At 44.3% G+C, this 24,519-nt stretch overlaps 1 protein-coding gene across 2 annotated transcripts in view; it reads left to right on the top strand.

Moving 5' to 3' along the window:
* The first annotated feature begins 1,142 nt into the window (after positions 1–1,142).
* Positions 1,143–24,519, top strand: part of vps50 (VPS50 EARP/GARPII complex subunit) — a 321,852-nt gene continuing 298,475 nt past the window's right edge. For both annotated transcript variants that reach the window (XM_068009984.1, XM_068009978.1), the window contains exons 1-2: positions 1,143–1,284; positions 23,646–23,717. In XM_068009984.1, the coding sequence (XP_067866085.1) occupies positions 1,252–1,284; positions 23,646–23,717 (105 nt within the window). In that variant the 5' untranslated portion in view covers positions 1,143–1,251. The remainder of the gene's footprint in view (positions 1,285–23,645; positions 23,718–24,519) is intronic.

Below are 24,519 nucleotides of genomic sequence, written 5' to 3'. Positions count from 1 at the left end.
GTACAGAGAGGGTGTCAATTGACAGTAAAATGAACAGCCCTGGCTCCAAGCACAAACATTACAAAAAGTGGGTAGGCACAGTAGAAACAAACTAAAATAAAATAAACAAACAAAAAAAGAAAAAAATAGCTAAAAATAAAAAAGGGGGGCCCGTTATGCTTTGAACTCAATGTTCAGTCCGGCAGGCAGTAGCATGCCTAATCAGTAAATGAGGTGCTGTTCCTCGAGCTTGTGTTGATGTTTGCTGTAACACTGCAGCAATCCCAGGACAGAGATGTGAGCATGAGAGCAGGGCAGGGTGTGCAGGGAGAGGGTGTTGAAATGGCGAGCAACTGGAAGCTCGGGGTCATGCTTATGGACTGAGCGGAGTGGGTGATCCACTCTGTTAGATTACTGCTCAGGCAGTGAAGGTGAAAATAATTTCCACTGTTGATGTCAAGTGGCATCTTGACAGAAAAATAGCACCTTCCATATATTTAAGTAAAAACATGCATCCAGCGCCCATCTGTGTTGCCACATCTTTCAAAAGGAGCACAGCTCACTGTATGAGGTTATCAAAGTGAGATGAGAAGACATATGCAAAGGTGGAATGAGAGTTATTTGTGCCTAGATCAAGAGCGTAGGGCTGAAGTTCAGCCAGAAATTGAGGAGCAGCTCATTCAAATAGTGAGCAGCTTCAATGTCAGTGCTGTGGGATGTGAGGAAATTGGATGGGCACTTGAGGAAAATAATCTTGCAGGGCTGCGGAAATAAAGCACGGGAATGTGACAGGCTGGATTGCTTTACGGGGGCCGGCATGCACCAAATGGGCCAAATGGTCTCCTTCTGGGGTTGATGATGTGTTATCACATCTCCATTGCACTTCTCCTTCTTGGCTAAAATGCTTGAGAAATATCCTTTTTATAACTACAACTTGGCAACTACAATCAAGTTTCAATTATTTTGAACTCAGAAATGGAAAGGATTTGTCATACCTCAACCCCTCCCGAACCCAAAAGCTAAAGCTGCCTTAGAATAAACCACACAGCAAGTCTGGCAGAGCTGTACTCACCTGATGCAAACTGGGAGCTGTAGTTCTACTGCTGGCAGAGTGCTGTTGCGCCGTCGGTTTTGGACTCCATTTCCCAGGGTGCAGTGCAGTGACGGATCACGTGATCTGAAGATGGCGGCTGTGAGTGCTCGCAGGAGTGGGGGGCGCCGGCTTTGAGGCTGGATAAATCGGTGGCAGGAGCCAAATCAGCAGATTGAGACATGCAGAAAATAAAGTCACTCATGGCCCGCCAGGTAATGGCGAAACGTTCTTACTGGCGTATGTGCATGAAATGGAGGGGTTATTTCTGGGCCTGAGGTTGAGGAAGAACCTGTGTGTGGGTTTAAAGGACTCCGTCTGTGTGCGCCACACCTGGAGAGGAGCTCAGCCTGTTTACTGCCTTCCACATGGAAGGTGGAGAGAGGGAGGGGCTCAGCTTGTTGTTGCTGCCCACACATGGGGCTGCTGTTGAGTCTTGAGACTGTGAACCTTTCAGTATTTAGTTATAGAATACTTCAGTAAAACCAAATTTCTTTCCTGCTCTTAGTTTAGAAATGATATACAGTTTATTGAGGTCAAAAAGGGAAACTGACTTGGAACACAGATTTCAATAAAATTCAGTGTTACATAATACAAACTTTAGTTGCTAATTTATAAAAGATGAACAGTTGTAAATCTGCATAGACAAAGCTGTACATCTGAGTGTTTCAAAGCAAATCTTGCAATTAAGCTGACACTGATATTTTTGCTGTTAGATTGTAGTGTTACTTAAGATAAAAACAAATAAATGTAAAAGTAGGTATGTACTTTATACATAAGTTATGATATCTGCCCCAGTTAGGAACTACAAATAAAGGTGTGTGTAAATTCTTTGAAAACTAAAATTATTTTACCCTGAAATTACTCAGCTAACATTAAAGGTTACCCATGTATCCTTGGTAGCATTCATTTCTGTTGTTTGCATTGTGCAGACACTCTTACCTTGTGAGAAATGTATCCAGAGTTTAGATGGAGGTGTGCACTATAAATCATTTATGCTCAAAATCATTTACTGAAGTGTTTAAATAATTGAGATGGTGTGTTGGCAAATAATGAATATGCTGCCCTGAACTGACTAGATCCATGCATTTTTTAAATTTAAATTTTTTTTTGTTATTCATTCATGGGATGTAGGTGTCGCTAGGCCAGCATATATTGCCCTTGAGAAAGTGGTGGTGAGCTGCCTTCTTGAACCGCTGCAGTCCATGTGGGGTAGGTACACCCACAGTGCTGTTAGGAGAGGAGTTCAAGGATTTTGACCCAGTGACAGTGAAGGAACGGCAATATAGTTCCAAGTCAGGATGGTGTGTGCCTTGGAGGGAACTTGCAGGTGGTGGTATTCCCATGCGTCTGCTGCCCTTGTCCTTCCAGGTGGTAGAGGTCACGAGTTTGGAATGTGCTGTCGAAGGAACCTTGGTGCGTTGCTGCAGTGCATCTTATAGATAGTACACACTGCTGCCACTGCGTGTCGGTGGTGGAGGGATTAAATGATTGTGGATGGGATGCCAATCAAGTGGGCTGCTTTGTCCTGAATGGTGTCGAGCTTCTTGAGTGTTGTTGGAGCTGCACCCATCCAGGCAAGTGGAGAATATTTAGTCGAACTCCTGACTTGTGCCTGGTAGACGGTCGACAGGCTTTGGGGAGGCAGGAGGTGAGTTACTTGCCGCAGGATTCCTAGCCTCTGACCTGCCACGGTATTTATATGGCTACTCCAGTTCAGTTTCTGGTCAATGGTAACCCCCAGAATGTTGATAGTGGGCGATTCAGCAATGTTAATGCCAATGAATGTCAAGGGGAGGTGGTTAGATTCTGTCTTGTTGGAGATGGTCATTGCCCGCCACTTGTGTGGCGCGAATGTTACTTTATATAAAAGTTTGTTCTCGGCAAGGATTTAACAATTTAGTCTGGGGTTGGAGTCATAGAGGCCAGATGAGATAGGGGTGACGGGTTCCTTTCCCTGAGGAATAGTACTGAACTAGTTGGGTTTTTAATAACAATCCCATCACAACTAGAGTCATAGAATGGTTACAACACAGAAGGATGACATTCAGCCCTTTGTGTCTGTGCCAGCTCTCTGCAAGAGCAACTCGCCTAGTCCCACTTCCCTGCCTTTTCCCCGTAGCCCTGCAAATATTTTCTCTTCAGATAATTATCCAGTTCTCTTTTGAAGGCATTGATTGAATCTGCCTCCACTACACTCTAAGGCAGTATATTCCAGATCCGAACCACTTGTGAATAAAAGTTTTTCCTCATGTTGCTTTTGCTTCTTTTGTCAGTCACCTTAAATCGGTATCTTCTGGTTCTGGATCCTTCGGCCAATGAGAACAATTGCTCCCTATCTACTCTACCTCTGAGACCCCTCAAGATTTTGAACACCTTTATCAACTCTCCTCTTAATCTTCTCTTCTCCAAGGAAAACATACCCAGCTTCTCCAACCTATCCATGTAACTGAAGTTCCCCTTCCCTGGAGCCATTCTCATGAATCTTTTATGTACCCTCTCTAATGCCTTCACATCCTTCTGAAAGTGTGGTACCCAGAACTGAACACGATACTCCAGTTGAGGCCGAACTAGTGTTTTATACAGGTTTATCATAACTTCCTTGTTTTTGTACTCTATGCCCTGTTTATAAAGCCCAGGATTCCATATGATTTATTAACTACTTTCTCAACCAGCCCTGCAACCTTCAATGATTTATGCACATATACCCTCAGGTCCCACTGCTCCTGCACCGCCTTTAGAATTGTACCTTTAATTTATATTGCGCCTCCTCATTCTTCCGACCAAATAGAATCACTTCACACTTCTCTGCATTAAATTTCATCAGCTTGTCCACCCACAGCCAGCCTATGTCCTCTTGAAGTTTATCACTATCCTCCTCACAGTTCACAATACTTCCATGTTTTGTGTCATCTGCAAATTTTGAAATTGTGCCCTGTACACCCAAGTCCATTTCAATATATATCAAAAAAGCAGGGCTTCCAACAGCCTGGAAAACCCCACGATATGCCGCCTTCCAGTCTGAAAAATAACTTCACAGTTACTGTTTGTTTCCTGTCTGTTAGTCAATTTCGTATCCATGTTGCTGCTGTCCTGTTTATTCCATGGGCTTTAACTTTGCTGATAAGCCTGTTTTGTGGCACTTTATCAAATGCCTTTTGGACAAGGCTGAAGCATTTGCAAACATCTTCAGCCGGAAGTGCTGAGTGGATGATCCATCACGGCCTCCTCCTGAGGTCCTCAGTATCTCAGATGCCAATCTTCAGCCAATTCGATTCACTCCATGTGATGTCAAGAAGTGGCTGAAGGCAATGGATACAGCCCAGGCTATGTGCCCTGACAACATCTTGTTAGTACTGAAGACTTGTCCTCTAGAACTAGCTGCTCCCTAGCCAAGCTGTTCCAGTACAGCTACAACTCTAGCATCTACCCAGCACTGTGGAAAATTGCCCAAGTATGTCCTATTCACAAAAGACAGGACAAATCCAATCTGGCTAATTACTGCTTTATCTGCCCCCTCTCGATCATCAGCAAAGTGATGGAAGGTTTTGTTGACAGTGCTATCAAGTGGCACTTAATTAGCAATAACCTGCTCACTGCTCAGTTTGGGTTCTGCCAGGGCCACTCGGCTCCCGACTTCATTATAGCCTTGGTCCAAATAAGGACAATATAGTTGAATTCCAGAGGTGAGGTGAGAGTGACTGGCCATGACATCAAGGCAGCTTTTGACTCAGTATGGCATCAAGGAGCAATGGCAAAATTGAAGTCAGTGGGAATCAGGGGGAAAAGACTCCATTGGTTGGAGTCATACCTAACACAAAGGAAGATGGTTGTCGTTGTTGGAGGTAGAGCATGGCGACCTGACCCGAAACTGACGACGTGTGTCAGGTTCGGGTTTGGTCTCTCTTCTGGGTCCAAAATTCGGGGTCGGGTTGGGCTGGATGTGGACAAAGATCAGGACAAACAGAAATCAGAGATGAGAGGGGTGGGGGGAAAGAAACAGCTACAAGTTCTGACATAAAGCACCTGAGTGAAATTAACTCAACCCCTTGCACTCTGAAATCTATCAAAGGCGGGAGAAGGTAACAAGACTGGGGAAGATACCAGTAACAGTAAGTACAGAAACGTCAACTGAGCTCTTGCTTTAATCTATTCTTGGCCCAAGGATTTAAAATTATCTGGAAATAGGGAGAATAAACTTCCCAACCTGAGTTCACCACAGATTTTTTTTTTGTTAATGACATCGGAACTTGAACAGTTCAGAAGCTTGTTTGTTACATTGCATGATTTCCTGAAGTGAATACTTTTTTTCCCGCAAGTGTTCAAGGTCGCAGCGCCTTCATCTGTTTGAAACCAGTGTTTTTTTAAAAACTGGCACCTGTACTCAATCACTGGCCTAAAGCCTGGCTACCCGACCAAACCCGAATACGTGTCGGTGTTGGGTATTTAAAAAAATTAAAGGGGTCGGGTTCGGGTTGGCTGTTGTCGGGTCGGGCTCCGGGTCGGGTTTTAATTTTTTACCTGAGCCAGACTTTAGTTGGAGGCCAATCATCTCCACCCTAAAGCATTGCTGCAGCAGTTCCTCAGGGTAGTGTCTTAGGCCCAACCATCTTCAGCTGCTTCATCAATGACCTTCAACATGATTGAATTTTACATCCAGTTTGAAAGAGAGAAGAGTGGGTCTAAGGCTAGTATTTTAAACTTAAATAAGGGCAACTATGTGGGCATGAAAGCTGAACTAGCTGAAGTGAACTGGTTTACTAGGCTAGGAGATAGATCAATGGAGAAGCAGTGGTAGTCATTCAGGGAGATATTTCAGAATACTCAGGATAAGTATATTTCTACTCTAAAAATTCTAAGGGTAGGACCCACCATCCATGATTAACTAACTAAAAAAGTTAAGGAAAGCATCAAACATAAGGAAAAAGCATGTAATTGTGCAAAGATGAGTGGCAGCTCAGATGATTGGTCAGAATATAAAGAATGGCAGAGAATGACTAAAAGGTTAATCAGGAGAAAGAAATTAGAGTATGAGAGGAAGCTAGCTGGCAATGTAAAAATGGATAGTTAGAGTTTCTACAGGTATAAAAAAAACAAAAGAATACGTAAAGTGAGTGTTGGTCCTCCGGAGAGTGAGAATGGGGAGTTAATAGATAATAAGGAAATGGCAGATGAAATGAACAAATAATTTCCTTCTGTCTTCACGATAGAGCACACAAAAAGCATTCCAGTAATATCTGTAAATCAGGAGGTGGAAGGAAGAGAAGAACTTGGTGAAATTACAATCACCAGGGAAGTGGTACTGAGCCAACTGATGGAGTTGTGGGCTGACAATTCCCAGGTCCTGTTGGACTTCATCCTCGCGTCTTGAAAGAGGTGGCTAATGAGGTAGTAGATGCGTTGGTGTTAATTGTTCAAAATTTGCTAGATTCTGGAAAGGTTCCATCAGACTGGAAAGTGGGAAAGATAACCCCTCTATTCAAGAAGTGGGTGGGGGGGGGTAGACAGAAAACATGTAACTTCAAGCCAGTTAGCTTCACGACTGTCATGTGGAAGATGTTACAATCGATCATTAAGGAGGTTATAGCTGGGCACTTACAAAAACTCAAAGGTAGTCAGGAATAGTCAGTATGGTTTTGTGAAAGGGAAATCATGTTTAACCAATTTATTGGAGTTCTTTGAAGGAGTAACATACGCCGTGGATAAAGGGGAGCCCGTTGATGTGCTGTACCTGAATTTCTAGGAGGCATTTGACAAGGTTCTACATAAAAGGTTATTGTGTAAAGCCGGAGCTCATGTTGTAGCGGGTAACATATTAGCATGGATAGAAGATTGGCTAGCTGGCAGAAAATAGGGACTATGCATAAACGGGTCCTTTTCTGATTGGCAGGATGTGACGAGTGGAGTCCTGCAGGGGGCTGTGCTGGGGGCTCAACTTTTTACAATTTATATCAATGACTTAGATGAGGGGAGCAATGGCATGGTAGCTAAATTTGCAGATGACTGAAAGATAGGTAGGAAAGCATGTTGTGAAGAGGACATGAGGTTGCAGACCGATATAGATAGGTTGAGTGAGTTGGCAAAAATCTGGCAGATGGAGTATAATGTGGGAAAATGTGAAGCAGAGTATTACTTAAATGGAGAATGACTGCAGAATTCCGAGGGGCAGATGTTCTCGTGCATGAGTCACAAAAAGTTAGTGTGCAGGTACAGCAAGTAACAAAGAAGGCTAATGGAATGTTACCCTTTATTACAGGAGGAATTGAAAATAAAAATAAGAATCTTATGCTTCAGTTATACAGGGCATTGGCGAGACCACATCTCGAATACTGTATGCAGTTTTGGTCTCCTTATTTAAGGAAGGATGTGAATGCGTTGGACCTGGTTCGGAGGAGGTATACTAGATTGATACCTGGAATGAGCGGGTTGTGTTATGAGGAAAGGTTGGAAAGACTAGGCTTGTTTTCAGTGGAGCTTAGAAGAGTGAGGGGAGACTTGATTGAAGTATCTCAGATCCTGAACGGTCTTGACAAGGTGGATGTGGAAAGGATGATTGCTCTTGTGGGTGAGTCCAGAACTAGGTGGCACTGTTTTAAAATTAGGGATCGCCCTTTTCGGACAGAGATGAGGAGAAATTTTTTCTCTTGAGGGTTGTGTAACTTTGGAATTCTCTACCTCAGAAGGTGGGGTCATTGAATATACTTAAGGTGGAGTTAGACAGATTCTTGTAAGGCAAGGGAATCAGTGGATATTGTGGGTAGATGGGAGTGTCGAATTTGAAACACACACAGCTCAGCCATGATCTTATTTAATGGCCTACTTCTGCTCTGAATTCGTATGTTCATCACATGGTCAGAAGTGGGAATGTTGCTGATGATTGCACCATGTTCAGTACCATTCACAACTCCTCAGATACTGAAGCAGCCCATGTCCATATGCAGCAAGACCTGGACAGCATTCAGGCTTGGGCTGATAAGTGGCAAGTAACATTCATGCCACACAAGTGCTAGACAGTGACCATCTCCAACGAGAGGAAATCTCACCATCTCCCCTTGACATTCCGTGGCATTACCCTTGCTGAATCCTCCACTGTCAAGGTCGTGGGGGATACCATTGACCAGAAACTGAAATGGAACAGCCATATAAATACCGTGACTGTAAGAGCAGGTCAGAGACTGGGAATTCTGAGGCGAATAATTCACCTCCTGCCTCCCTAAAGTCTGCCTACCATCTACAAGGCAGAAGTCAGGAGGGTGATGGAATACTCTCCACTTGGCTGGATGAGTGCGGCTCCAACAGCACTCAAGAAGCTCAACACCATCCAGGACAAAGCAGTCTGCTTGATCAGCACCCCATCCACCACCTTAAACATTCACTTCCTCCACTACCAATACACAGAGGCAGCAGTGTGTACCATCCACAAGATGCACTGCAGGAACTCACCAAGGCTCCTTCGACAGCACCTTCCAAATCTGCGACCTGTACCACCTCGAAGTGCAGAAGACGCATGTGAACACCACGACCAGCAAGTTCCCCCTCCAAACCTCACACCATTCTGTCTTGGAACCATATCGCCGTTCCTTCACTGTTGTTGGATCAAAATGTTGGAACTTCCTTCCTAATGGCACTGTTAGTGTACCTGCACCAGATGAACTGCAGCGGTTCAAGAAGGCGGCTCACCACCATCTTTTCAAGGGCAGTTAGGGATGGGCAACAAATGCTGACCTTGCTAGCAATGTCCACATTCTATGACAGAATAAAAAATCCATGTACACCACATCAACCTCATCAACCCTTTGTTACCTTATGAAAAAACTCAGACTGGTTTACCAGGATTTGCCGTTAACAAATGTGTGCTGGCTTTACTTAATTAATCCACGTTTGTTCAAGTGACTATTAATTTTGTCCCAAATTATAGTTTCTGAATATTTTCCTATAACCAAGGTTAAACTGACTGGCCTGTAGTTGCTGGGCTTGTCCTTTTGAACAAAGGTGTAACATTTCCAATTCTCCAGTCCTGTGGCATCACACCTGTATAGAGGAGGGTTGGAAGATAATGACCAGTGCCTGTGCTGTTTCCACGCTTAGTTCCTTAAGTATTCTTGGATCTCATTGGTCCTGGTGACTTATCAACACTGTACTGCATCAGGGAGGGGGAAAGTTACCTGGACACTTTGTTCCAGAAGGCCGTCACACCCCTTAGGCTAGGGTCTTCTGATTTGGTCCGTGGCCAGTGACAGGAGGGTCTGACTGTGAGTGAGGCAGGTATGGAGAAGATAGCACCAGAGGAGCCTCAGCCCTTGCAATTTTTGAACAAGTTCGAGGTTCTTGCAGCTTGTATTGACGAGGACGGGGGCTGCAGGGTGGATGAGTGAACTGACCATGGCACTGTGGTGTAGGGAGTATGTAGAAATGTAGTTGTAGTAGGGAAGAGTGTAGTCGAGGATAGACACAGTTCTCTGCAGCCGAGAGCATAAGTCTAGAAGGCTGTGTTGCCTGCCCGGTTTCAGGGTTTGGGATGTCTCTTCAGAGCTGAAGAGGAATTTGCAGTGGGAGGGGGAGGATCCATTGATCCTGGTCCTTGTGGGTACCAGTGACTCAGATGGGGCTCGGAAAGAGGTTCTGCTGAAGGATTATGAACAGCTAGGGTCTAAATTAAAAAGCAGACCCCCAAAGTGGTAATCTGTCGATTTACTACCTGAGCCATGAGCGAATTGGCATATAGTAAATAAGATTAGAGAGTTGAATGCGTGGCTCAAAGATTGTTGTGGGAGAAATGGGTTTCGATTCATGGGGCACTGGCACCAGTATTGGGGAAAGTGGGAGCTGTACTGTTGGTCTTCAGTGAGGAGACATCTGGCTGAGTGAGACATTTGCCAGAGTGAAGTTGCAAATTTGGTGTAGGTGGGAATTTGGTGCAGAGGGGAAAAAAGGGCCTCCATTTCCTATCTTTTTTAGCCTCCAGCAGCTGGTGAATCGTCTTCCTTTGACTCCAAGGTAGGTGAGTCCAATTTTCCATTACTTCAGTTGTGTGAATTATTAAATAATTGACTAATTAAAAAAATAAGGTTGTACAGAGATGGCAGGGCCAGTGGTGTGCTGCAACTGCAGCATGTGGGAATCTATGGAATGCACTGCAATCCCGGGTAACCATGTCTGCATTAAGTGTCTGCAGCTTGCACGACTTCAGTTCAGAATTGCTGAGCTGGAAACTGAGTTGTAGACATTATGGAGCATCAGGGAGGGGGAGAGTTACCAGGACACTTTGTTCCAGGAGGAGGTCACACCCTTAGAGTAGGGAGAACATTAGAGATGGCCAATAGTCAAGGGCAAGAGGATGTGACTGCGAGTGAGGGAGGTGGGGGAATCAGCATGTAGTGATGGAGGAGCCTCAGCCCCTTGATCTGGTCCAACAGGTACGAGGTCCTTGCTACCTGTGTGGATGAAGAGAAGGACTGCAAGGTGAATGAGCGGACTGATCATGGTGAAAGATGCCATTCCACTGTCCAGTGGTAGGAGTGAAGAGGAATGTTGTAGTGATAGGAGACAGTAAAGTCAGGGCGATAGATACTGCTCTCTGCAGCTGCGACCGGGAGCTCCGATGGCTGTATTGCCTGCCCGGTGTCAGGGTTAAGGACATCTCATGGCTGGAGAGGAACCTGGAATGGGAAAGGGAGGGGGAAGATCCAGTTGTTGTGGTCCATGTTGGAACAAATGACATAGGTAGAACCAGAAATGATCTGCTTATAGAATTTGAGGAGTTAGGGTGCAGACTAAAATGTAGAACATCAAAGGTAATCATCTCTGGATTGTTATCTGACCAAAGTGCAAATTGGCACAGGGTCAAACAGATTAGAGAACTAAATGCGTGGCTCAAAGAGTGGTGTGTGAAGAAGGGGTTTCGATTCTTGGGGCACTGGCATCAGTACTCAGGGAAGAGGGAGTTATTCGATGGGATTGGCTTCACTTGAACCAGGCTGGGACCAATGTCCTGGCTAATCGCATAATGAGGGCTGTGGAAAGGGCTTTAAACTAACAGAGTGGGGGAGGAGGGTTTGGGTTAAGGTAAACTTAGAAATCCAAAGAAAGAGGTCAGAGCATCGGAGCAGGCTAGTGATGTGGGTAAATGCCAACAAAATGGGACAAGAAGGGACAGAGTGTTCAACAAAAATTGTACATCGGCAAGTAATGTCATTGCAGGGAATAGAGACAAAAAAAATGAAATTAAAGTTCCTTTATCTGAATGCACAAAGGATCTGTAATAAGTTAGATGAATAGAGGCATGGTTAGAGGTAAATAATCTAGATCTACTTGCCATTGTCAAGACATGGTTACAAGGAGATCTAGGCTGGGAAATGAATATTCCAGGGTCCACCATATTTCAGAGAGACAGACAGAATGGCAAAGGAACTGATAGTAAAGGATGACATAAGGACATTAATAAGAAGGGATTTGGCCTCAGAAGATCATGAAGTAGAATCAGTTTGGGTAGAAATTAGGAATAGCAAGAGTCAGAAAACACTGATGAGAGTAGTTTGCAGGCCCTCTAACAGTAGTTATATTGGGACAATCAAATTGGCAACAGTTGTCTAGAAGATGAGTTTGTAGAATGTTTTCATGACAGTTTCTTGGAGCAATACTTTGTAGAACCGACTAGGGATAAAGCTATCTTAGATCCCGTATTGTTTAATGACGCAGGATTAATAAGCAATGTCGTGGTAAAAGATCCATTGGAAAATAGTGATCATAATACCATTGAATTTTATGTTAAGTTTGAAAGTGACATATGTCAATCACAAACAAGAATCTTAAACTTAAACAAAGCCAAATATGAAGATATGAGGGGCGAGCTGGCTAAGGTTAGTTGGGTAAATAGACTGGAAGGTATGGCAGTAAATGAACAGTGGGAACCATTTAAAGAAACCATTCCAAGGGTTCAACAAAAGTACATTCTGTTCAAAAACAAAAACTTGTCAAGAAAGACGCATCTGTGGCTCAATCAGGAAGTTGAGAGTAATTGACTAAAAAGAGACGCTTATAAAGCTGCAAAAAATAGCAAGTCTGAGGATTCGGAGTGTTTTAGAAACCAGCAAAGGGCCACCAAAAAGCTGCTGATAAGAGAATAAATAGAATGAGAGTAAACTGGCTAACAATATAAAAACAGATTGTAAGAGCTTTTATAGGTATATAAAAAGGAAGACAGTAGCTAAAGTAGACATTGTTCCCATAGAGGCAGTCAGGAGAAATCATCATGGGGAATGAGGAAATGGCAGAAGCATTGAACCAATATTTTGTGTCTGTTTTCACAGAAGACACAAGTTCCATACCAGAAATAGGCAGTAACCTAGGGGCTAAAAAGAATGAGAAAATTAAGGAAATTGATATCAGCCGAGAAAAAATATTAGAGAAACCTGAGGGACTAAAATTTGACATGTCCCTGGGACCAGATGGCCTGCAGCCTAGAGTTCTAAAAGAGATAGCTGCAGAGATAATGGATGTGCTGGCTATGATTTTCCAGAATTCCTTAGATTTGGGAATGGTCTCATCAGATTAGAAGTTGGCAAATGTTGCACCGCTTTTCAAGAAAAGAGAGAGAGAGAAAACAGGGAACTACAGGCCAGTTAGCCTAATGTCCGTCATTGAGAAGATGCTGGAATCTATTGTTTAAGATGTCTTAACATTGTACTTGGAAAAGCATAGTATAATTAGAACAAGTCAGCATAGTTTTACTGAAGGGCGATCCTGTTTGACAGGTTTATTCGAACTTTTTAAGGATGTAACGAGTAAGGTCGATAAAGGGGAACCAGTAGATGTAGTATACCTGGATTTCCAAAAGGCATTCGATAAGGTGTCCCGTAAAAGGTTAATAGGCAAGATATGGGCTCATGGTATTGGGGGTTATATATTAGGGGATTGGTTAACAGACAGGAAGCAGAGAGTGGGCATAAATGGGGCATTTTCAAATTAGCAAGCAGTGAATAATGGGGTGCTGCAAGGATCAGTGCTGGGGCCTCTGCTATTTACACTCCATATTAATGGCTTCATATCATCAGCAAACTTAGATAGGTTACTCGCTGTCTCTTCATCCAAGTCATGAATAGAGTATATTTGGGACAGTTTATTAGAACATTACGTTTTAGTGCTAACCAGGGAGCAGGCTATTGTAAACCTGGTCACGTGCAAAGAGACAGGATTAATTAATGACCTCATAGTAAAGGAGCATCTAGGCAACAGTGATCATAACATGATAACCTTTTTTATTGTTTCGCAGAATGTGGGTGTTGCTGGCTAGACCAGCATTTATTACCCATCCCTATTTGCCCTTGAAGGCGCCTTCTTGAACCGCTTCAGTCCTTGTGATGTAGTACACACACACTGCTGTGTTGCTACAGTGCATCTTGTAGATGGTACACACTGTGTGGTAGTGGAGGAAGTGCTTGTTCAATGTGGTGGATGGTGTGCCAATCAAGCGGGCTGCTTTGTCCTGGATGTTGTTGAGCTTTTTAAGTTCTGTTGGAGCTGCACTCATCCAGGCAAATGGAGAGTCATACTCCTGACTTGTGCCTTGTAGATGGTGGACAGACTTTGGGGAGTCAAGAGATGAGTTACTCGCTGCAGAATTCCCAGCCTCTGACCTTCTCTTGTAGCCACAGTACTTATATGGCTGGTACAGTTCAGTTTCTGGTCAATGGTAACCCCCAGGATGTTGATGCATTTCAAATTCAGTTTGAGGATGAGACATGTGGGTCTAAGACTAGTGTCTTAAACTTAAAGACATTTACAAGGGTATGAGGGCAGTGTTGGCTGAAGTGAACTGGGAAAGTAGGTTAAAGGTAGGACAGTAGAGAAGCAGTGGCAGACATTAAAGGAGATATTTCATAGCTCTCAGCTAAGATATATTCCATTGAGATTGAAAGATTCTATGAGAAGGATGCACCATCCATGGCTAACTAAGGAAGTTAAGGATCGTATCAAATTGAAAGAAAAAGCATACAATACTGTGAAGATTAGTGGTAGGTCAGAAGAATGGACAGATTTTAGAAACTAGCAAAGAATGACTAAAAATATAATTAGGAGAGAGAAATTAGAGTACAAGAGAAAGATAGCTAGAAATAAAAACAACAGTAAGAGTTTCTACAAGTATTTAAAAAGGAAAAGAGTAACTAAAGCAAGTGTTGGTTCCTTAGAGTGAGAGACTGGGGAATTAATGGGAAACGAGGAAATGGCGGAAGTATTGAACAGGTATTTTGTGTCTGTCTTCACTACAGTCATGGTATGTTCCCTTGAGGGGAAAAGTAGGGCCAACAAATCCAGAGCTCCCTGGATGACAGAAGAGGTAGAGATTAAGATAAAGAAGAAAAAGTGTGCTTATGACGGATGCCAGGTAAAAATACTATTGAGAACCAGGCTGAATATAGAAGGTCCAAAGGGGAAGTGTTAACTCAAATAAGAGAAGCAAAGAGAGAGCATGAAGAGAGACTGGCAGCGAGCATTGAAGGAAATCCCAAAGTTTTCTGTAGGAATATAAATAGTAAAAGGGTGGTAAAAAGAGGAGTGGGGCCGATGAGGGACCAGAAAGGGGATTTATACATGGGGACAGAGGGCATAGCTGAGGTTTTAAATGAATACTTTGCATCTATCTTTACCAAGGAAGAAGATGCAACCCAGGCAATGTTGCAACAGAAGTTAAGTCAAACACTAGAAGGATTTAAACTTGATAAAGAGGAAGTGTTAGATAGGTTGTCTGTACTTAAAGTGGATAACGCACCAGGACCAGATGAGATGCATCCTTGGATACCGAGGGAAGTGAGGATGGAAGTCATTGAGGCACTGGCCATAATTTTCCAGTCTTCCTTAGACTCAGTGGTGCCAGAGGACTGTGTAAAGGAGGGAATAAAGATAAGCCCAGCAACTACAGGCCAGCTAGTTTAACTTCGGTGGTGGGAAAACTTCTGGAAAAAATAATTCGGGACAAAATCAATAGTCACACGGACAAATGTGAATTAATTAAAGAAAGCCAGCATAGATTTCTTAAGGGACAATCATGTTTAACTAACTTGCTGGAGTCTTTTGAAGCGGTAACAGAAAGGGTTGATGAGGGCAATGCTGTTGATGTGGTGTACTTGGACTTTCAAAAGGCGTTTGATACAGTGTCACACAACAGACTTGTGAGCAAACTTGTAGCTCATGGAATAAAAGGGACAGTTGCAACATAGATACGGAATTAGTTGAGTGACAGGAAACCAAGAGTAGTGGCTAATGTATGTTTTTTGGGCTGGAGGAAGGTTTACAGTGGAGTTCCCCAGGGATCAGTGTTGGGACCCTTACTTTTCCTGATATATATTAATGACCTAGATCTTGGTGTACAGAGCACAATTTCAAAGTTTGCAGATGATACGAAACTTGGAAGCATTGTGAACTGTGAGGAGGGTAGTGTAGAACTTCAAAAGGACATAGACAAGTTGGTGGAATGGACAGACAGGGGGAAGATGAAGTTCAATGCAGAGAAATGTGAAGTGATTCATTTTGGTAGGAAGAACACGGAGAGACAATATAGAATAAAGGGTACAATTCTAAAGGGGGTGCAGGAGCAGAAGGACCTAGGTGTATATGTGCATAATTCATTGAAGATAGCAGGATAGCGGGACAGGTTGAAAGAGTGGTTAATAAAGCATACAGTGTCTTGGGCTTTATTAATAGGGGCGTAGAGTACAAGAGCAAGGAAGTTATGTTGAACTTGTATAAGACACTAGTTCGGCCCCAGCTGACGTGTTGCGTCCAGTTCTGGGCGCCGCACTTTAGGAAAGACATGAGGGCATTGGAGAGAGTACAGAAAAGATTCACGAGAATAGTTCCAGGGATGAGGAATTTCAGTTATGAAGATAGATTGGAGAAGTTAGGACTGTTTTCCTTGGAGCAGAGAAGGCTGAGAGGTGATTTGATAGAGGTATTCAAAATCATGAGGGGTCTGGACAGAGTAGATGGAAACTGTTCCCACTCTTGAAAACATTGAGAGTGAGAGGGCACAAATTTAACGTATTTGGTAAGAGAAGCAAAAGTGACATGAGGAAAAACTTTTTCACGCAGCGAGTTGTAATGGTCTGGAATGCGCTGTCTGAGAGTGTGGTGGAGGCAGGTTCATTTGAAGCATTCAAAAGGGAATTAGACAGTTATATGAAACGGAAGAATATGCAGGGTAATGGAGAGAAGGCAGGGGAATGGAACTGAGGGAGTTGCTCTTTCAGAGAGCAAGTACGGACATGATGGGCCGAATGGCGGCCTCCTGCACTGTAATGATTCTGTCATCTTTGCATTTTACTTGATTTGTTCTTACCCCACTGAAATTGTTTCCTCTCCAATTAAGTATTTTTACTCTGGATTTCTCCTTGTTCTTTTCCATAGCTGACCTAAAGCTTATGATGCTGTGGTCATTCTCTAAATATTCCCCTACTGCCACTTGATTCACTTGACCCACCTTGAACCAGATCCAGCAGTGTCTCCTTCCTCGTTGAACTGGAAACATACTGAGAGAGCCTTGTATGATTAAATTGTTCATGTGTTCAGCCGAATCATGAGTAATTGCCATACTCAACATAAACATTTTCCCCCTGTTAAATTGTTTTGTGCATGTCAAGTGAGGCTGATGCTAGTGAATGGAAGTTATCCCATTTTGAGTACACAGTGTTGGCATCAAGCATTCACAGATTAGTTATAGCACAGCCAGAAACTAATTTCCCAACAGCATGCCTGAGTCCCAACCTCAAGCAGTCCTGACTGCACGATATGACATTTTTTTCTGTCTGCCACGCCAGCCAAACTGTGATCTCTGAGTGAGATTGCCTATTAGTACTGAGTTAGGAACTTTTTTGCTGTAGGCCGATGTGCACAAGGAGCTGGTTTGAAATCTTGTTGGAAATTTGCATCCATCAATGAGAGAGCAGTCTTTTCCAGTCCTCCAGGGCCGACAAAGTTTGAAATGAGCAGACAAGAGGAGACTTCAATCCCATTAATCTGAGTTGAATTTTAACTTGAGTCCCAGAGATGAGTGATGAGAGTCTCGCCCACTGCACCACCCAGTTACCCAGTACATTTTTGTTAAATAACATTCTAAATTGTTTCAAAAATCACAGGACTTGGGTGTTATGAACACTGTGTACACTCTTCTCTATTGATACCAATTCAGTAAAACAGTTGAGCAATATAGGGAGTGAATTCCCCAATGTCAGCTGGAACTAACATTCTCTCAAGAACTAAGAGTGCAAGTACATTTGAAGGCCGTGGTTCACGTTGTATTTCTTGGCTGCAAATGCAATACTGTAGTGTAGGTAGTGAATGAGAAGTAACTAATTTTGAATGTTTGTACCCGTCCTCAGTACAGATTAAAAAAGAGCTATATTGTAATTGGGTCCTGAGATTGCAGTGAAGCAGATTAATGAGCAAATGAAATGTTCTTAATGCATTTTAATTCTGATAAATATTAAGCACTGCTTTATAGACTTTTGCCCTTCTAAACTTGTTACATCTGGAAAGAATATTTTGGATTTTTGAACACGGATGAAATATTGGGGGCTGCTGGTTGTCACTGGTGGCGGATGCAATTTGAGAGGTGATATTGAGTGCTGTATCTCACTATTAAAGTTTATTGGCACATTGGTATGGACCTGAACGTTGCACCGCTATCATAGCCCGAGAACTCAGCCACTGCAACATTGATATCGCTTGTCGTGAGTGAGACACGGTGGGCTGGAGAAGGCCAGCTCAGGGAACAAGGTGGTGGATACACCTTCTGAAAAGGTAAACCAGAAGAAGAGCACCAACTCCACGGGGTTGGCTTCGCCATAAAAAATGAACATGCTGCACGCCCTTGTGGGATAAACTAACGTCTCATGACTCTCCAGCTCATCCTAGCCTGGAAACAGCATGCCACAGTTGTCAGTGCATTGGCCCCAACCCTAGAACATAAGAACATAAGAAATAGGAACAGGAGTATGCCATTCAGCCTCTCAAGCCTGCCCCGCCATTCAATAAGTTCATGGCTGACCTGCCTCAGGCCTCAACTCCTCATTTGGACCTGCTCCGCATAACCTTTGACTCCCCGAGATTTCAAAAATCTAATAAGCAACAGATGAGGCCAAAGAGTAATTCTACTCCAGCCTTGATCACTTGCTGTCCCATGTTCCCAAAGAAGACCAGCTAATCCTCCTCAGAGACTTAAATACCAGAGTTGGGAAGGACACAAATCTTTTGGAAGGTGTGATTGACAAGGAAGCTGTTAGAAGGGCTAACACCAACGGAGCCCTCCTTCTTGAAATACCTTGAACAAGAGCCGGTCATAACAAGCACCCTATTTTGTCCAAGAGACAAATATAAGACCTGATGGCAGCACCCTTGCTCCAGGCATTGGCATTTGCTTGACTACGTCATTGTCCGAGCAAGGGACCGCAAGGATGTTTGCATCATCCGTGCCATGATAGGAGCTGATGACTGTTGGACCGACCATCACCAAATCCGAGCTAATATGTCCATTAGCCCAGTCCAAAAATAGCAGCGGCAGCAGAAGCACTGCCGCAGGAAAATCAGCGTCGATGGTATCAAGGACTCTGCGAAGAACGACCGACTAAGGCAGTGTCTTACAAGCAACTTGGTGACGCTCAACAAACAGGAACCACAGAATGTCTACAATGCTTAGTCTGCCCTCAAAGCTACCATAATCAGCACTTGCAAAGATAATCCTGGTTTCTCAACCGGGAAACATCAAGACTGGTTTGAACAAAGAACAGTACAGCACAGGAACAGGCCATTCGGCCCTCCAAGCCTGCCTAAACTAAAACCTTCTGCATTTTCGGGGACCGTTTCCCTCTATTCCCATCCAATTCATGTATTTGTCAAGATGTCTCTTAAACGTCATTATCGTACCTGCTTCCACCACCTCCCCCGGCAGCAAGTTCCAGGCACTCGCCACCCTCTATGTAAAGAACTTGCCTCGCACATCCCCTCTAAACTTTGCCCCTCTCACCTTAAACCAATGTCCCCTAGTAACTGACTCTTCCACCCTGGGAAAAAGCTTCTGACTATCCACTCTGTCCATGCTGCTCATAACTTTGTAAACCTCTATCGTGTCACCCCTCCACCTCCGTCGTTCCAGTGAAAACAAACCGAGTTTATCCAACCTCTCCTCATAGCTAATGCCCTCCAGACCAGGCAACATCCTGGTAAACCTCTTCTGTACCCTCTCCAAAGCCTCCACGTCCTTCTGGTAGTGTGGCGACCAGAATTGCATGCAATATTCTAAGTGTGGCTTAACTAAGGTTCTGTACAGCTGCAGCATGACTTGCCAATTTTTATACTCTATGCCCCGACCGATGAAGGCAAGCATGCCGTATGCCTTCTTGACTACCTTATCCACCTGCGTTGTCACTTCGTGACCTGTGGACCTGTACGCCCAGATCTCTCTGCCTGTCAATACTCCTAAGGGTTCCGAAGAAGGGTCACTGACCCGAAACGTTAACTCTGCTTCTCTTTCTACAGATGCTGCCAGACCTGCTGAGTGATTCCAGCATTTCTTGTTTTTGTTTCAGATTTCCAGCATCCGCAGTATTTTGCTTTTATTCTCCTAAGGGTTCTGCCATTTACTGTATACTTCCCACCTGCATTAGATCTTCCAAAATGCATTACCTCACATTTGTCCGGATTAAACTCCATCTGCCATTTCTCCGCCCAAGTCTCCAACCGATCTATATCCTGCTGTATCCTTTGACAATCCTCATCACTATCCGCAACTCCACCAACCTTTGTGTCGTCCGCAAACTTACTAATCAGACCAGCTACATTTTCCTCCAAATCATTTATATATACTACAAACAGCAAAGGTCCAAGCATGGATCCCTGTGGAACACCACTAGTCACAGTCCTCCATTCAGAAAAGCACCCTTCCACTGCTACCCTCTGTCTTCTATGACAGAGCCAGTTCTGTATCCATCTTGCCAGCTCACCTCTGATCCCGTGTGACTTCACCTTTCGTACCAGTCTGCCATGAGGGACCTTGTCAAAGGCTTTACTGAAGTTCATGTAGATAACATCCACTGCCCTTCTTTCATCAATCATCTTCGTCACTTCCTCAAAAAACTCAATCAAATTAGTGAGGCACGACCTCCCCTTCACAAAACCATGCTGCCTCTCGCTAATAAGTTCATTTGTTTCCAAATGGGAGTAAATCCTGTCCCGAAGAATCCTCTCTAATAATTTCCCTACCACTGATGTAAGGCTCACCGGCCTATAATTTCCTGGATTATCCTTGCTACCCTTCTTAAACAAAGCAACAACATTGGCTATTCTCCAGTCCTCTGGGACCTCACCTGTAGCCAATGAGGATGCAAAGATTTTTGTCAAGGTCCCAGCAATTTCTTCCCTTGCCTCCCTTAGTATTCTGGGGTAGATCCCATCAGGCCCTGGGGACTTATCTACCTTAATGCTTTGCAAGACACACAACACCTCCTCCTTTTTGATAATGAGATGAGTGAGACTATCTACACTCCCTTCCCTAGGCTCATCATCCACCAAGTCCTTCTCCTTGGTGAATACTGATGCAAAGTACTCATTTAGTATCTCGCCCATTTCCTCTGGCTCCACACATAGATTCCCTTCTCTGTCCTTGAGCAGGCCAACCCTTTCCCTAGTTACCCTCTTGATCTTTATATATGTATTAAAAGCCTTGGGATTATCCTTAATCCTGTTTGCCAATGACCCCTTTTAGCCCTCCTGACTCCTTGCTTAAGTTCCTTTCTACTGTCTTTATATTCCTCAAGGGATTTGTCTGTTCCTAGCCTTCTATCCCTTACGAATGCTTCCTTTTTCTTTTTGACTAGGCTCACAATATCCCGCGTTATCCAAGGTTCCCGAAACTTGCCAAACTTATCCTTCTTCCTCACAGGAACATGCTGGTCCTGGATTCTAATCAACTGACATTTGAAAGACTCCCAATTGTCAGATGTTGATTTACCCTCAAACAGCCGCCCCCAATCTAAATTCTTCAGTTCCTGCCTAATATTGTTATAATTTGACGCGAACAACCAGGAGATCCAGGAGGTACTACATCACAAGCGCAAGGCACTCCTGAACTGGAAGCGTCACCAAAATTTGAGGGGAAAAAAGCAGGTTTACAGACAATTGAAGGCCGAGGTCCAACAAAAACCCATGACCTGAAGAACCGCTGGTCGGCTGAAAGAAAGCAGGAAGTACAGCACCTCGCTGACAGCCATGAGATGCGTGGATTCTTAGGTGCGGTCAAGACCATTTGTGGCCCAAGGACCTACCCCACTGAAAGCAAAGAATGGAGCGGCGCTGATCAAGGACAGAGAGGCAGTCAGTGCTCGTTGGAAGGAGCACTTAGAAGATCATCTCAATCGCGACTCAGTCTTTGATGTGAGTGCCCTTGACCACATGCCACAGCATGCTACCCGCCACGACCTCAGCATGATCCGAGCCCGACATGAGATTGAAAAGGCCATCTGATTGCTAAAAAACAATAAGGCCTCCGGCATAGACAGAATTCCCGCCGAAATTCTAAAATACCATGGAGAAGCATTCTTGACACACATACATGGACTCATCAACCTCATCTGGAAAGAGGAGAGCATGCCAGGTGATCTCCGAGGCGCCATAGTTGTGACCATCTTCAAAAAAGGCGACAAGACTGACTGCGATAACTATAGAGGGGTATCCCAGCTGTCTGCCACAGGGCAGGTCGTCGCAAGAGCCCTTCTCAACCGCTGCCTCCTCGTGGCTAAAGCGCTTCTACCGGAATCACAATGCGGATTCCGTCCATCAAGAAGCACAGTGAACATGATCTTCACAGCAAGACAACTCCAAGAAAAATGTAGGGAGCAGCAGCAACCTTTTATACATTACCTTCTTTGACCTCACAAAGGCCTTCGACTCTATCAACTGGGAGGGATTATGGAATATCCTCCTCAAATTTGGCTGCCCGGAGTAATTTGTCACCATCCTCTGCCTGCTGCACAACGATATGTAAGCTGTACTCTTTGCAAACAATCTGCCACTGACCCAATCCGAATGCAAACTGGGGTCAAGCAAGGCTGTGTCATCGCACCAATGCTCTTCCATCTTCCTCGCAGCAACACTCCACTGCATCTCCATGAAGCTCCCTGCCGGAATAGATTTACTCTATAGGATGAGCAGGAAACTATTCAACCTATGTCTCCTCCAGTCCAGAACCAAGGTCACCCCAACCTCTGTCATCAAGGGCGAGGTTCAAGCCCTCGTCGATGCATTCATGGAGGCGTATGAAAGAATGGGCCTTAAGCTAAACATCTGTAAGACAAAGGTCCTCTACCAGCCTGCTCCTGCAGTGCAACACTGCCCCGCGACCCCCCCGACTATCAATATCCACGGTGGAACACTGGACAATATGGATCACTTCCCACACCTTGGGAGCCTCCTCTCAGCAAGAGCAGACATTGATGATGAAACTCAGCATCGCCTCCAGTGTGCCAGCGCAACCTTCAGTCATCTGGGGAAAAGAGTGTTTGACGACAGACCGCAAACCTGTCACCAAACTCATGGTCTACAGGGCCGCAATGTTACCTACCCCCCCGTATGCGTTGGAAACGTGGACACAGTACAGCAGACATCTCAAAGCCCTGGAGAGATCACCATCAGCGCCACTGCAAGATTCTGCAAATTCAGTGGTAGGGCAGGCGCTCCAATATCAGGTCAACATCACAGTATGGAGACACTGGTCATGGCTAGTCAGTTATGTTGGGCAGGCTGCATATCTGCCACAAGACTCCCAAAACAAGCTTTCTACTACGAGCTCTGTTGCGGCAAGAGGTTAGCTGGAGGGCAGAGGAAATGCTACGTGGGTGTCGTTAAAGCCTCCCTGAAAAAATAGGATATCTGCACTGATTTGTGGGAACTTCTTGCCCTAAACTGCCCAAAATGGAGAAGAAGCATCTGCGAAGGTGCCAGTCAGTTCGAACAAGATCGACGGGCCCAGGTAGTGACCAAGCGCAAACTGTGGAGGGAGCATTTGGAAATTAGAGCATCCCATCCACTCGCCTCATCAAACACCACCTGCCCCACCTGTGGCAGTGTGTGTGGATCCAGAATTAGACCATTCAGTCATCAAAGGACCCAAAACCCTGGAGTGCAAGAAAGTCATCCTCATTCCTGAGTGACTACCTTACAAGAAGAAGTTTATTGGCACATTGCTGTAAAAATTTCACATTGCGAAATTATGAAAATGAAGATTATGAAAGCTGAAAATGTTTTTAAAAAAAGTTGACATCTTTTTGGAAATATCAAGTGTTATATCAGCAACTAGATATGATTTCCATTGTTACAGAAGATTACCTTTGATCCTGGTGTAGCTCTAATATGCACTGGAGAATTAGTCTTGAAGCTAGTACAATTTGACTTTCAGTAGTACTGATAGTTTCAAGTTAGGCTGCAAGGTACAGCTTAGCACATTGAAGGGTTTATATGTTCCTCTGTATGATGATTATTGTCAGAGATTTCTTCCAACATGAAGCATTTGGTTTTGTCTTTCTACTTACAGGGCCTGAAAAGCCCCCAAGAAGGTGTGCCAGAGGTTAAATCTCCTGTTGAAAATTTTCGGATACCCAGCAAGGTATTGTCAAAATTTAACATGTTGCCTATCATTTTGTGTGTGGTATTTAACTCGGTCAATGTAACATGACGATTTCTATGTGTGCTGACATGCTTTTGAAGATCCCATTTTTTCACCTGCGAGCTGAAGCCTTTTTTTGGAACAGAACGACTAGGCTGAGATCATCACGTACAGGGAGGTGGTCACACCACAGGTCAAGATTGCTCAGGCAGAAAGGTAATGGGTGACCGCCAGGCAGAGTAGAAGAACTAGGCAGGTAGTGCTGGAGTCCCCTGGGTCCATCTCCTTCTTTGACAGATATTCCGCTTTGAATACTATTAGGGGAGATAACTTCTCGGGAATGCAGCAAGGGCCAAGTCTGAAGCACCATGGGTGGCTTAGCTGCACTGGAGGGGAGGAAAAAGTGTGGGAGAGCTATAGTGATGGGGGATTCCATCGTAAGGGGTACAAGTAGGCATTTCTGTGGCTGCAAACGTGACTCCAGGCTGGTATGTTGCCTCCCTGGTGCTTGGGTCAAGAATGTCACGGAGCGGATGCAGGACATTCTGAAGGGGAAGGGTGAACAGTCAGAGGTCGTAGTTCACATTGGTACCAATGACATAGGTTGAAAGATGGATGAGGTCCTGCAACAAGAATTTAGGGAACTAGGTAGCAGATTAAAAAGCAGGGCCTCAAAGGTTGTAGTCTCTGGATTACGCCCAGTGCCACATGCTAGTGAGTATAGGAATAGGAGGATAGAGCAGATGAATGCGTGGCTGAAGAGTTGGTGTAGGAGGGAGGGCTTTAGTTTCCTGAATCACTG

This window comes from Heterodontus francisci, chromosome 2 (assembly GCF_036365525.1).
Source record: "Heterodontus francisci isolate sHetFra1 chromosome 2, sHetFra1.hap1, whole genome shotgun sequence".
Lineage (NCBI taxonomy): Eukaryota > Metazoa > Chordata > Chondrichthyes > Heterodontiformes > Heterodontidae > Heterodontus > Heterodontus francisci.
This window is presented reverse-complemented; position numbering and strand designations above follow the sequence as displayed.